Source organism: Castanea sativa, chromosome 2, assembly GCF_040712315.1.
Source record: "Castanea sativa cultivar Marrone di Chiusa Pesio chromosome 2, ASM4071231v1".
NCBI classification, from domain to species: Eukaryota; Viridiplantae; Streptophyta; class Magnoliopsida; order Fagales; family Fagaceae; genus Castanea; species Castanea sativa.
In genome coordinates, this window is record NC_134014.1 from 54,571,056 (window position 1) to 54,583,128 (window position 12,073).

Here is a 12,073-nt window from a genome sequence, read left to right on the forward strand (position 1 = left end):
GTTGGGCTTGGGCTGGGCCCAGCACCACTTTAGCCAAAATTCGCGCTTGCTCTGATTGAAAAAATTATTAGCGAAATCCAAATTCCGCGAAAAAATCCTCTTTCCTTACATTCATTTTCCAAATCTCGATTTGGATCTCGGTTTTTTCCTTTTACGGAAAGTAGTTTAAGTTTTCACGTGCGATCTCCGATCGGTTTCGTCGTTCAGGTATCGTAATTAAGGCTTTGTTTGGTTGCTAATAATATGTTTTTATTGGAATTGTATAAGATTTCTTGGCTGCCAAGCAGGAAATCAGAGATGCATTGCATTTGATTGTTAGTTATTAGGAGCTCCGAGAAAAATTGAATTTATTCAATTAGCAATTCATTTGAATTTTGTTATTATTGTTTGTTAGTGGAATTCAAACATTTCTTGGCTGCCAAGCAGAAATCAGAGATGAAATTGAATTTGACGAAATGAAATGAAAAAAAGAAAAAAAAAAGAAAAAACAGTTTCTGTTGTGTAGGTGAGAGGAAATTTGAATTTATTTAATTGGCTATGCAATTGAATTTTTGTTGTTGTTGTTGTTGTTGTTGTTTGGAAGTGGATTTAGGTTTCAATAATGATGGAGAAGGCTGATTCTAGTAAAAAGCTATATTCGCGTCTGCGTCTATGGGAGTTTCCGGATCAGTATATTGTTGAGCCCACTGATGGCTCTTGTGGTTCCTCCTTGCTGATTAGTCGGAAGGACGGCTCGATGAGTCTGATTGGTGAGTTGATAATGATTGTTATCGATGTTCGAGTAATGTTAGGGACTCAATTATTTTTCACAACTTGTTTTGATATCACTCTTACATGGGCTTACTACTAACACTGCTTTTATTAGGAAAAAGTGTTGTTAGTAGTAGGCCCGTGTGATGATTGAAGAGACCATTCTATTTGTAGTTTTTGTCATATGAAATTTTTAACGTGTCATGTGACTTGTGTAAATATACACATGGATAGTCTTATAAATCGCCACGTAGTGGGTTGGAGAAGATAGCTCTAAACAAATTTGGAGCTCCCTTTTATTATAGATGCCAACAGTTAATGAAAAATCTTGTGCCTCTAGACTTATTGTTAGTATTTCTCAGTTTATATTTCTGTTAGTTGTGCGTTGTTTAGAGTGTTAATGGTGAATATTTTAGTTTATGGTTCTTTCTTTGATCACCCTACAGATGAGCTTCCAGAATCCAGCTCTGTTCCTAAAATTCGGCCAATTTTTGGTGTTGTTGGGATGCTAAAACTGTTGGCAGGTAAAACATCTTTTCAAACGCTCAAAACATGTTCTTGTGTGTTTTAGGATAGAGAACTTTGACTTAATACTTTAAATTCATTTTTCCCTAATTAGTTGCTTGCATAAGATTTTTGCCCCTTTTCAATTTATGATATCGTACATTAACTATAGTGGGTTATAGAACATTGGTGCCATTTGTTGCAGCTTAATTTATAAATTAAGCCATCTTATTTTCTTAGGTACAGCTTAAGTCAAACCCAGTTTGTTTTTATCTCACCAAAATGTGCTATACACCAAACAATGTTTGATGGCTATTTATGTTCTCAGTAGTTGTTTTCAGTTCATTGATTGTTATTGATGTTGATATATGGTTTTATTTCATTTTTAATTCTTAAAAATGGTAGTTGGGTAGTAATTCATGGTTGGGAAGATTAATTGCATATTACAGTGTGCATAAATTTTTGGTAATAAGAGATGGATGAACCAAAAACATGCATAAAGGACTTATCAAAAAAACATGCATAAAGGCTCATTGAAACATGATTCCTGACTGTTGGGGATATGACACATTTGATTGGCAGAATTGTGGTGCCATGTAAGACCAGTGGAGTAAATAGAACCTAAAACAGAAGAAGGAAAGATTAAATCAAATGTATATGAAAGCATCTAGTTTCTTGTTCTAATATAATTATTGCACTGGAGTTGCAGCTTGTTTGATTATGTTGATTTTTTAATATTCTTCTATGCTTTTAGGTTCGTATTTAATAGTTATAACAGAGCATGAATGTGTTGGATCTTACTTGGGGCATCCTATCTTTAAAGTTTCATCCCTGAAGATTTTTCCCTGTAATCATTCTCTTGAAAATTCCTCTGCAGAGCAGGTAAGTTATTGCCTTAATGTTTATTTGTCTTATATGGATGGAATTTGATTTCAATTCTGTAATTGTTATATGAACTTCCTCGCAGAAAAAGATGGAGACTGAGTTTTCTGGGCTGCTAAATATTGCAGAGAAGACTTCTGGTCTGTACTTCTCGTATGAAACCAATTTAACATTGAGGTCAGCATTTTTTTCCGCTTTCGTGGCATTTGTCCATTCTTTATTGTGGCTGGGAAACAAACAGATGTTCCTACCTAAAGTGGATTGGCAGCAAAGAGCTGGCCCCCCTCCCCTTCCCAAAAAGAAAGTTTTTTAATACTTCTTTATTTGGCCTTTGCACATAAGGTCAATTCTTAGATTTATTCACACTTAGGGATTAATCTTACAACACAGAAAATTGTATTTGTAACTGATGGAGACACTAAATTTTATTTATGTTCACAACTGTTGCAACTGATGGCCTTCACACAAAATATGATTTTTTTTGGGGGTGCTGCAGCGCACAGCGATTAAATGATCTGGGTGATGAGTCTAAATTGCTTCCTCTTTGGAGACAAGTAAGCCTTGATCTTAGAAGTAGTTGCTTTTCTTTTGTTTTTTGATTTTATCTTTAAGATATTAGTATATGCTAGATCTGAAGTGAGAAGGTAGATTTCTTATGTAGGTTCTGCCTACAATTATGTCTGAATGATGATTTTCAATCTCTGTCATCATTATGTTCTAGCTTCATTGCTGTTTCTTTGTACTTTTAGATTTTTAGTAAATGGGGATTTTGCTAATGTCACTAATTGTTTTGCTACAGGCAGAACCTCGATTTCTATGGAACAACTATATGTTGGAAGTGCTCATAGATAACAAGGTCAGGTTGATGCCAAAGTTGTTGTCAGTCCTTTTACACGTATACTTTACTAACTGCTAACATTTATATGGTTCCCTATGCGCAGCTTGATCCGTACATACTACCTGTTGTCCAAGGGAATATCCTTATCTCATTGTTGGATTCAGTTTTTTGATTGTGTCACATGAGAGTGTACATTTATAGTTTAGTGGCTCATATAAATGCTGGTTGATTCTTTCTATTTCAAGTTTTTCCTTAACTGTTCATCAAGCTTTAATAACTTTCAAGCAGCCATTGGGAAAGATGTTATTGATGTTACTCTGGTTGCGAGGAGATGTACAAGGAGAAATGGTATTCAAAGCCCATATTACCTTTTAATTTTGTTAATATGTATCTCGGTCTGTTCATTTATGGTTATCATTACTGTTTTCACAAAGACTAGTTCAGTACTATATTCTATACAGAAGAACTCCAGGAAATTAGTAATTCCTACTGATTTAATAAGTTTATCAACATTAATTATTAATTTTTTCACCATTATACCAATACTATTCACTTGCAGCAACTAACTTTTTGATAAGTAATTAGTTTTATTAGAAAACACTAGGATGCACCCTAGTTTACTCCCCAGGGGTGGGTCCAAAGGGCTTCTGCCCTGGTGAGGTTCCACATCATCAAAAAAAAAGAAAATACTAGAATGCAACAAGTACACAGGAAGTGTATTAAATGTACATCACAGCTAAGCTTTAAAAGTACAATGATCAATAAACTTTAATAGCTTTGAGAAGGAGAAACTTCTCAACACCAACCATTCAAACAGAGTTCTTAGAAAGTGCAGTCTGAGATCTAGAATCGCCCTCTCACACCCTTCAAAGTTCCTTGCATTCCTTTCCCTCCAAATGCACCATTTGCTGCAACTAACTGATAGAGGATCATATTAGTTCTAATAGGAACTGGGATAAAATATATGTGAGGGTCTGGTAGGGTCTATTATACATCAAGAGGTTTTGATAGTTGGATCATTTTTAAAGCTTTAATTTTAAGATCATTGGTAAATTACTTATCCAAAAATAGGTCATTTCTAAATCAATGCCAATCTAGCAATTGTATCAGTAACTAACCATTTTTGACAAGAGAGGGGCATGTTTAATGCATTTTACAATTTTATAACCATGCACTTAATTTGACCCTGCGAACATTTTGAAGAACATTACATGGGCAATGACCAAATTTCCATCATAATAGAAACTATAAAAAGATCTGTCACAAACAATTTGAGAGACAGATGCTTCCATTCTTGACATATGCTTTGATGCCATATGAAATGATCTACTATCCAAAGAGGTCTCTAACGAGAAAAATTTACGTGCTGAGTGCTAACAACTTAGCACATGCTTGCTGACTGATAGCATGATTAAAAAGTGACCACGTGCTAATGAAGTTTCAGGAGCACCTAGCCATATTCTCATCAATGCAGAGTAAAATGCATTATATTGTTTCCTCTTTCAAAGTGGCATTAAGTATTGGCCTTATATCCTCGCTAGTATAATAAATAATAGTTGCATTCCTTACAAGGCACTCGGATGTGGAGAAGAGGAGCTGATTCCGATGGGTATGTTGCTAATTTTGTGGAATCTGAGCAAATTATGCAATTTAATGGATTTACAGCATCATTTGTTCAGGTAATGTTTTATATACTTTTTAGTTTTTTGTTGTTTATACAAATATCATTACAAATGTACAGTCCTAAATCCTAAATGCTAAACATAAAGAGTAAATGATATTTGACAAAAGCACTGTGGATATCATATTTTGTGAATGTTAAGAGTGGATCTTGTGGCTTAGTATTGTAGGCAGTATAATAATTATTTTTTAAATCATTAAAAGGACAAAATTGTAGGCAGTATAATAAAGAGTACAGAACAAAATTTTTAAGACCATAAAAAAGAAGTAACACATTCAAGATGTACATTTGACAATCAATGTGAAAAAGATATTAGTAATTTGCCAATAAATTGAGGGATGCTGCATTCTCGATATGTATAAAGAACTGAATCCCTCCAAAATTACCAGTTACTGTCTTTACAAGCAAGTGGTTGAATTTGTTTCCTTTTAACAATGTCTTGGTGATCTCTACAAGGTTTTGGAAAAACATTTAGTTTCTTCACTTTCAGATTGTGAAAAGAAGCAGAGTGAAAAGAGATGCTTGAATTTGTTTCCCACTTTCAAATGAAATAGCTTATGTGCTTTTGGAAAAAGCAGTGAGCCCCTGACTATTTCCCAGTGGAATGAAAATACTTAGCTAATTTAAATTTAAGCTGACTTGAAGTTAACACTCATCATGAGATATTGTGATTACCCCCTTCCTTGATATGAAATGATCACCTGTTAAAATTTCTCCTATGACACATTATTGCTACTTTAGTGGATGGCATGAGTTTGGATCATGAAAATATGGATATCTTTACTTAAAGGTGCTCAGAATAGAGCTGGAACTCACCCAAAGTTTTTTCTGGTTTTTGTGACCATGAGAGTAAACTCTTGTCCTCTCAGATTTTTGGAGAAAAGGAGGGCTTTATGTCATTTAGTGGTTTATAATGAACATCAACGTTTAAACAGCCAAAATCAGGGTGTGTGGGAAGGCTTACCAGTAATCTGACAGAAAGAATATTTAGGATATCTTTTTATAAGTAAATGGTTGAAAGTATTATAGCAGAATCGGTAGCGTATTATGCTTGCTTGAAAGTATTATAGCAGAATCGGTAGCGTATTATGCTTGCTTGTTACATCTGAGTTGTCTAATCTTATATGCCCTTATATTGCCTTTAACAGGTTCGGGGGTCAATTCCATTGCTTTGGGAGCAAATTGTAGATTTGACATATAAGCCGAAGTTCCAGATTGTTAAACTTGAGGAAGCTGTGAGTGTTGTATTATTTGTTCATTTATGGCATTGTTAGATTGCAAATGAATGCTTTCTACTTGTTTTTGACTATGCTGTACTGTATACAGCCTCGAGTAGTTGAGCGACATTTCCTGGATTTAAGAAAAAAATATGGGGCTGTTTTCGCTGTTGATCTTGTCAACAAGGTACAAAATTTTCCCCATGTGTAAATTTGTGCATGTGTAGAGTGTAACTATTTAAGCTATTTATTCTTATGCTACCTTTGTCACTTTTCAGCATGGAGGTGAAGGACGCTTAAGTGAAAAATTTGCAGGTGCAATGCAGCATGTTGTCAGTGATGACGTAAGGTAAAAATTCTTGGTACTAACATTAGAAAAATATAAAACTGTGTGCATTTGATGTATATATCGTTTTGTTTGATCTCATGCTGAGACCTACTTAACATTGTAGATATCTGCACTTCGATTTTCATCATATTTGCGGGCATCTTCATTTTGAGCGCCTCTCAATCCTTTATGAGCAAATTTCAGATTTCATCGAGAGAAACGGGTATGGTTTCTTTCCTATGGTAACATATACATAACTTGGCCTTTTTAGATCTATTCGTTTATGTTGCTTCATTGTAGAGCTATGAGGCATTTGGTTTAATTATAAGGACTCATAAACTGGAGTGTCCTTGTTATGTAAAATGTGTAGTTGACATACTGACATTAACATTAATCATTTGTGCTTTGTTATCTTCCTTTTTGTGTTTTTAGAGTTGCAATGACTAAAAACAAAACAGTACAATAACATTGGCATGTCATGCTTTCATGGGTTGTTTTTTTGAGATATACTTTTTCAGTTATCTACTAGATTCTCTCATGAAAATTTGTGAAGAAGCATTTTCCATGACTCAATTTATGTGCCCAACACGTGGTCCAAATAAGTGTGTAATTCATTTCCTGAGTTGCTTGCTTGTTTTCAATTTTAAGGTACCTTTTGTTGAATGAAAAGGGTGAGAAAATGAAGGAGCAACTTGGAGTTGTGCGGACAAATTGTATTGATTGCTTAGACCGTACAAATGTTACCCAGGTAGGTTAACATCAATCACATAGAAAACAGCTAAACAGCTCATACAATTATGCCTCTGCTGAAATTTGCATATGTAGACTATGACTTATGTTTACTGCAAAGGGAGATCTAAGAAATTAGTAATTAAAACTCTAATCTTTATCCCAGAATAATATTCTTGAAATTTAGGAAAAAAATTTGTAAGTCATCATCAGTGTTTTGTGTCTTTTTCTACTTCAAGTTTTTCAAATTGCAGGTGAGGCATGCACTTCCCTTATCCTTGAGTTTTTCTAGTTGTCATTCTACTGATTCTCTTTCAAGTTTTGAATATATTGGAAAAAAAAACTATCCTGTGGTTTTCTTTGTTAACCATTAATTTTTAAATTAATTATACAAGAGTAAATGTTCTAAGATATGGTTGCAGAGCATGATAGGCCGAAAAGTGTTGGAGTACCAACTTAGAAGGCTTGGTGTTTTTGGTGCTGAAGAAACTATCAGCTCACATCCAAAGTTTGATGATAGCTTTAAAGTCTGTGAGTACTTCAATTTTTCTGTCACATAGTATGATGTTGGCTATTATATTACTTGTGGTTATTTTCTACTTTCCTAATCATATTTTCCATGGTTCTCCTACTATGTGAAGTCTGGATTTTACTTATACCTGTTTTTGTATCTTCAGTGTGGGCTAATCATGGGGATGAGATAAGCCTTCAGTATTCTGGCACTCATGCTTTGAAAGGAGATTTTGTCAGGTACTTTTCCATGGATCTACTCTGAAACTTATTTTTACATTCATGTCTATGTGCTCTTCCATTGTTGGTTTATTGAAGCTCATGGATGAAAAAGTCTTTCTAGTATTTTCTGATTGGAAGGTGGATAAATTTTGATTTTCTAAGCTGAATATGAGTTTATCTGCAAATATTTGTATGAAATGGCAAACCTTTAATTGCTGTATTTCATTGAATGGAGCATTTTGATGCAAGTGTATTATTTCTTCTTTTATGTTTTGCACCTTTGCAATATTTCATACTTTTGGTTGAATAATTTCCTTGGATACATCATTCTGACTAAAACTACATGCCCTACTGTCATCATAAAGATGATGATATCTATATGAATACAAGGATAATGGCACTAATGTGTAGCATGGAATTTTTTTTCTTTCCCCTGTACAATAAATTGGTTCTGTTTGGTTGGATTATAGATATGGCCAGCGGACAATCCAAGGGATCCTTAAGGACGGATGGAATGCCCTTGCACGCTATTATTTGAATAACTTTTGTGATGGAGCAAAACAGGTTAGTATGTTTCTTTCTTTGTTCAAATTATAGATACTCAAATGGAGTTCTAGAAATTGTAAGCTATCATCAAACTTTTTATGTTTGTTATCAAACCCCCCGCCCACACACACACACACAGAAAAACCCCTAGCGACGTAAAAAAAAAAACTTGACCCCAGAAATTTGGTGGTCTGTTGCTATCTTTTGCATTGAGACTTTGTTGAACACTTGAACTATGTCCTGATCAGTTGAATGATTTTCATTTCTTATAGCATGCTTTGTTTCTATGTGCATTTACATAATTCGATATGTAAGAGTTGAAGCGGTGATTTGCTTTCTGTTGTGCCGTCCTTTTCATTTGATAATTTGCCTTGTAATTTGTGCAAGATCTCAATTTTTGTCAAGCTATGTATGGTCACATTGTACATCCTTTATGTGAAGAGATTGTGATTTCTTTCTGCAACATTATCAGAAACTAAACTGACTTTCTGTTCTCTTGTTTTTGAACATCTGAAGGACGCAATTGATCTCCTTCAAGGGCATTATATTGTTTCTGTCGGTCGAGATATGACTCCCCCATCTCAAAAAGGAGGAGGCCTTGAGGCTGTAGCTGTGAGTAGAAGCCAAATGCCAATAATATATATATATTTTTTTTTATTTTTTTTTTAGGCCACAAATGATTTTAGTACATTTTTAGTAAAGCTTGCTTATACACTTGGATGTGCATCTTATTTCATTCTCCACCGAGTCTAAATACATCAGTTCTTGAATTTGTAGTTTTTGTGGAGGATGTTTCCAACTAGTTTTCTCAACAAAAATAAAATATCTACCTAATTTATTTCTAAATATTTCTTTTCTTGTAATTATTCCTTTAACTGCATCCTTTCTGATCTTTATTTCACATTGAGATGTATACTCGATTTCGTTGTTGCTCATTTTGAAACAGTTCTTAAGACTTTAGTGGGTGCGGAGACTTATCCAACTGGTTTCCTCAACAACAATTTTATATTTTTGTTATCGATTTCTAGATATTTCTTGTAATTATCTTCACATCTCAAACTCTAACCTTGGATTATTTCTTTTTGCAGTCCTTTCCACTGGCTTTATCACTGGTTTTGACTGGGTTCTTTTTCGCAACTATGTCATTGAGGCAAGGTCAGTGGAGTATTGCTTGTTTAACAAGAAGAAATAGTAGCTAACTTCAGAATAAACAGATGCATTAATTTAAAGTATTATTATGTGCTACTGTTTACTTGAGGGGGCTTGTAAAGAACCATATAGAGCATCCTTTGTTGGAGTGCAAGTCTAAAAGACATTATTTTTGCTAATGTGGGAAAATTTTGTTTTTTGGATGATGATGTTTCATTTTTCTTTTCCACAGGTCAATACGATCTTCGGCACTTTTTCTTTTCGTTTATGTGGGCAGGCTTGAGTGTAGCTTTAGCGGCATTTGTGAGGGCCAATGGCAGGATTTTCTGCAACCGGCCTCGTCTGCACAAGCCTCGTTGATTCTGGGTCTGACTGATTCCAATTTTGTGTGAAATTTTAATCTTTCTGCTAACTAATATTTATTCATTCACACGATTTTGTAGTTAAGTGTAGCTATGAATTCCTGGTTGGTTATATCTGTAAGTTTTTGGGATATAATTTAAGCAATTTTTGTATTCTATTTGTCTTGTTGTCATTATTATTCTTTTATTTGTATAATTGATTTTCCTTGTGGACATCGTTGTTTCTAATTTTGTTAGTGAAAGATGAAAGCTCCCATTCTTGTAATGTTGGAGAGGTTCCTCTGTCGCTCCCATGCTTGTAATGTGTTCAGTAAAAGTTGATAGTTTGAGTTACTACATTATTGTATTGTTAAATTATTATTATTATTTTGCTGGATTTGAAAATGTAAGATACCCTCAAATTCCCATTTATAATGGAAAAGAAAAGCTTTATAATAATAATGGAAAAGAAAAGCATTAAGATTATCTTCTTTCTTTCTCGTAAGATAAACGAGGGGAAGTGTTTAAGATGTTGGGTAGGTTGGTCGAAGTGGGATAGGATCGTGATTGATTGTTTTACCTTTTTCTGGGTAAACTGATTAATTGTTTTTCATTATGTACATTTTTCTAACTCTGATGAAATCATTTGGTAATTTATGAGGAAAAGAAAATAAATTAAAAATGAAAAGATAAAACAAAACATCACATGAAAAGTGAAATATCACGTTTAAAAGAAAATTGAGCTTTGTTCACTTTTTTGGAGAAAATGACATTTTCACAACAGAAGCTAATGAAAATCTGGAACAGTGAAACAGTAAGTGACTAGCGGGAACATCTTTCACTAGGGGGGCAAGCTCTTTATGATGAAGTGTGAGTAGCATATGGAGGCCAGTACAGGTGAAACTCGATCTTGTAGGTGACGGTTAAGCCCTTGAGGTTGACCGGAGATGATGTAACATAACCTTGCACAAACAAGAAATCACCAGTGCCTCCCACAACTGGATGATCAGAGGGCTTTATGTTATGTGTGCCTCCAACAATTGAAATTGAACCTGAGTGGTTCTTCAAACGTAAAGTGATCTTAGCAATGGAGATGCTCGTAAGCCCATCCAGGCCGGAAGTAATGGAAGTTCCCTCTGCAATTCCAACCAGTTTCGAAGTTCGGTTGGCTGTGACAGTCATTGGATCCTGGAAAGCAAATAAGGTTCCAAAAGGCAAAGTGGTTTGACTAACGCCTGGTCCTGCCACACCTTTCACTATGATGTACCCAGTTCCGTTTATTGTTTCATGTTGAAACAGAGAAAAGTGGAGGGATTTGAGCCCCTGGTGGTGGTGGTGGTGGTGGTGGTGGTGGTGGGAGCTGGAGGTGGCCTTAAATGAAAGGAGAGCAAATAGTAGAACAGCAAGGACTCTGTTTTGCAAAGTGAGAGCCATGGTAGTATCTTTTAGCTGAGTTTACTAGTGTAGGGACTAGGGAGGACCAGAACACGAGTCCAAGATGTTGTTTCATATGCGGGGCTCTCTTTATAGACCTTTTAATTGCTTGACACGAACGAGTTATGCTCTCAATTGGTGAGAACAAATGTGTCATCAAATAGGCTTGACTCCGTCAATAGCAAAATCTCTACCGTCCAATGTATTGATTTTTCAACCACACAGACTATTGACTATACATTTGCCAGTCGTGCGGGGAAAATAGAGGACCAATGGTCCAATGAATCCCCCTGAAAGGCTTCATACGAAATGTCAATTTTAGGTGGGAGCTTTCTTTTCAAACGGTATAGTTGTCATTGATTACTTAGCAAAATGCAATAACTTCAACCGAGTCGCATAGTATTATATAAATTGCCATAATTTTTGCTATAATTATTTTACGTGTTAGATTATTATTGGCTGCTTGACACTTTTATATAAACTCATTATTTGTTTTTCACTGTTTATAATCTGCCACGTGAACAATTGTGGTATAAGTTGTGCCATTTAAATGGTTTTATAATTTTTTTAGTGGAATATCTCAGTCCATAGAGCAGTTTACACGAGCCGACGCAGCCCACTATCACTTTCTATTGTTTCTTTGTTTGTCTCGACTTGAAGTCGACAAGTCTACACTTTGCCGTGATCCATACTTTGTCACCGTCATTCCTAGACCTTGAATGCTACGTGAGAGTAACAGGAAGCTAAATTATTTTAAGAAAAAAAAAAAAGAATATTCGCTTTCAAATGTTGGACTAAAATTGATTCTAGAGGCTCATCTACTACCATTCTAGAAAATCCATTTAGTGCCATCTACTCCCATTAAGGACTTCAAAGTGTTTGCGGCTGAATTCAAAACCTCAGAAGTGTCAAACCACTTTATGTGTTTATTTCACATTTGAG

At 34.9% G+C, this 12,073-nt stretch overlaps 2 protein-coding genes across 2 annotated transcripts; one reads left to right on the forward strand and one right to left on the reverse strand.

The window, feature by feature from the left end:
* Positions 1–57: 57 nt before the first annotated feature.
* LOC142626191 (phosphoinositide phosphatase SAC7-like) lies at positions 58–9,983 on the forward strand. The gene is made up of 21 exons (XM_075799987.1): positions 58–207; positions 584–749; positions 1,197–1,274; positions 2,009–2,136; positions 2,222–2,313; positions 2,633–2,690; positions 2,936–2,992; positions 3,078–3,110; positions 3,241–3,322; positions 4,547–4,653; positions 5,804–5,890; positions 5,982–6,059; positions 6,151–6,221; positions 6,325–6,423; positions 6,849–6,948; positions 7,352–7,460; positions 7,607–7,679; positions 8,132–8,225; positions 8,724–8,819; positions 9,296–9,362; positions 9,589–9,983. Exons 2-21 carry the CDS (start codon positions 602–604, stop codon positions 9,714–9,716), a joined length of 1,785 nt encoding a protein of 594 aa, XP_075656102.1. The 5' UTR covers positions 58–207; positions 584–601; the 3' UTR covers positions 9,717–9,983.
* Positions 9,984–10,423: 440 nt separating this feature from the next.
* On the reverse strand, positions 10,424–11,230 carry LOC142623769 (pterocarpan synthase 1-like). Its single transcript, XM_075797222.1, has one exon. It carries the CDS (start codon positions 11,129–11,131, stop codon positions 10,556–10,558), a length of 576 nt encoding a protein of 191 aa, XP_075653337.1. The 5' UTR covers positions 11,132–11,230; the 3' UTR covers positions 10,424–10,555.
* Positions 11,231–12,073: the final 843 nt, after the last annotated feature.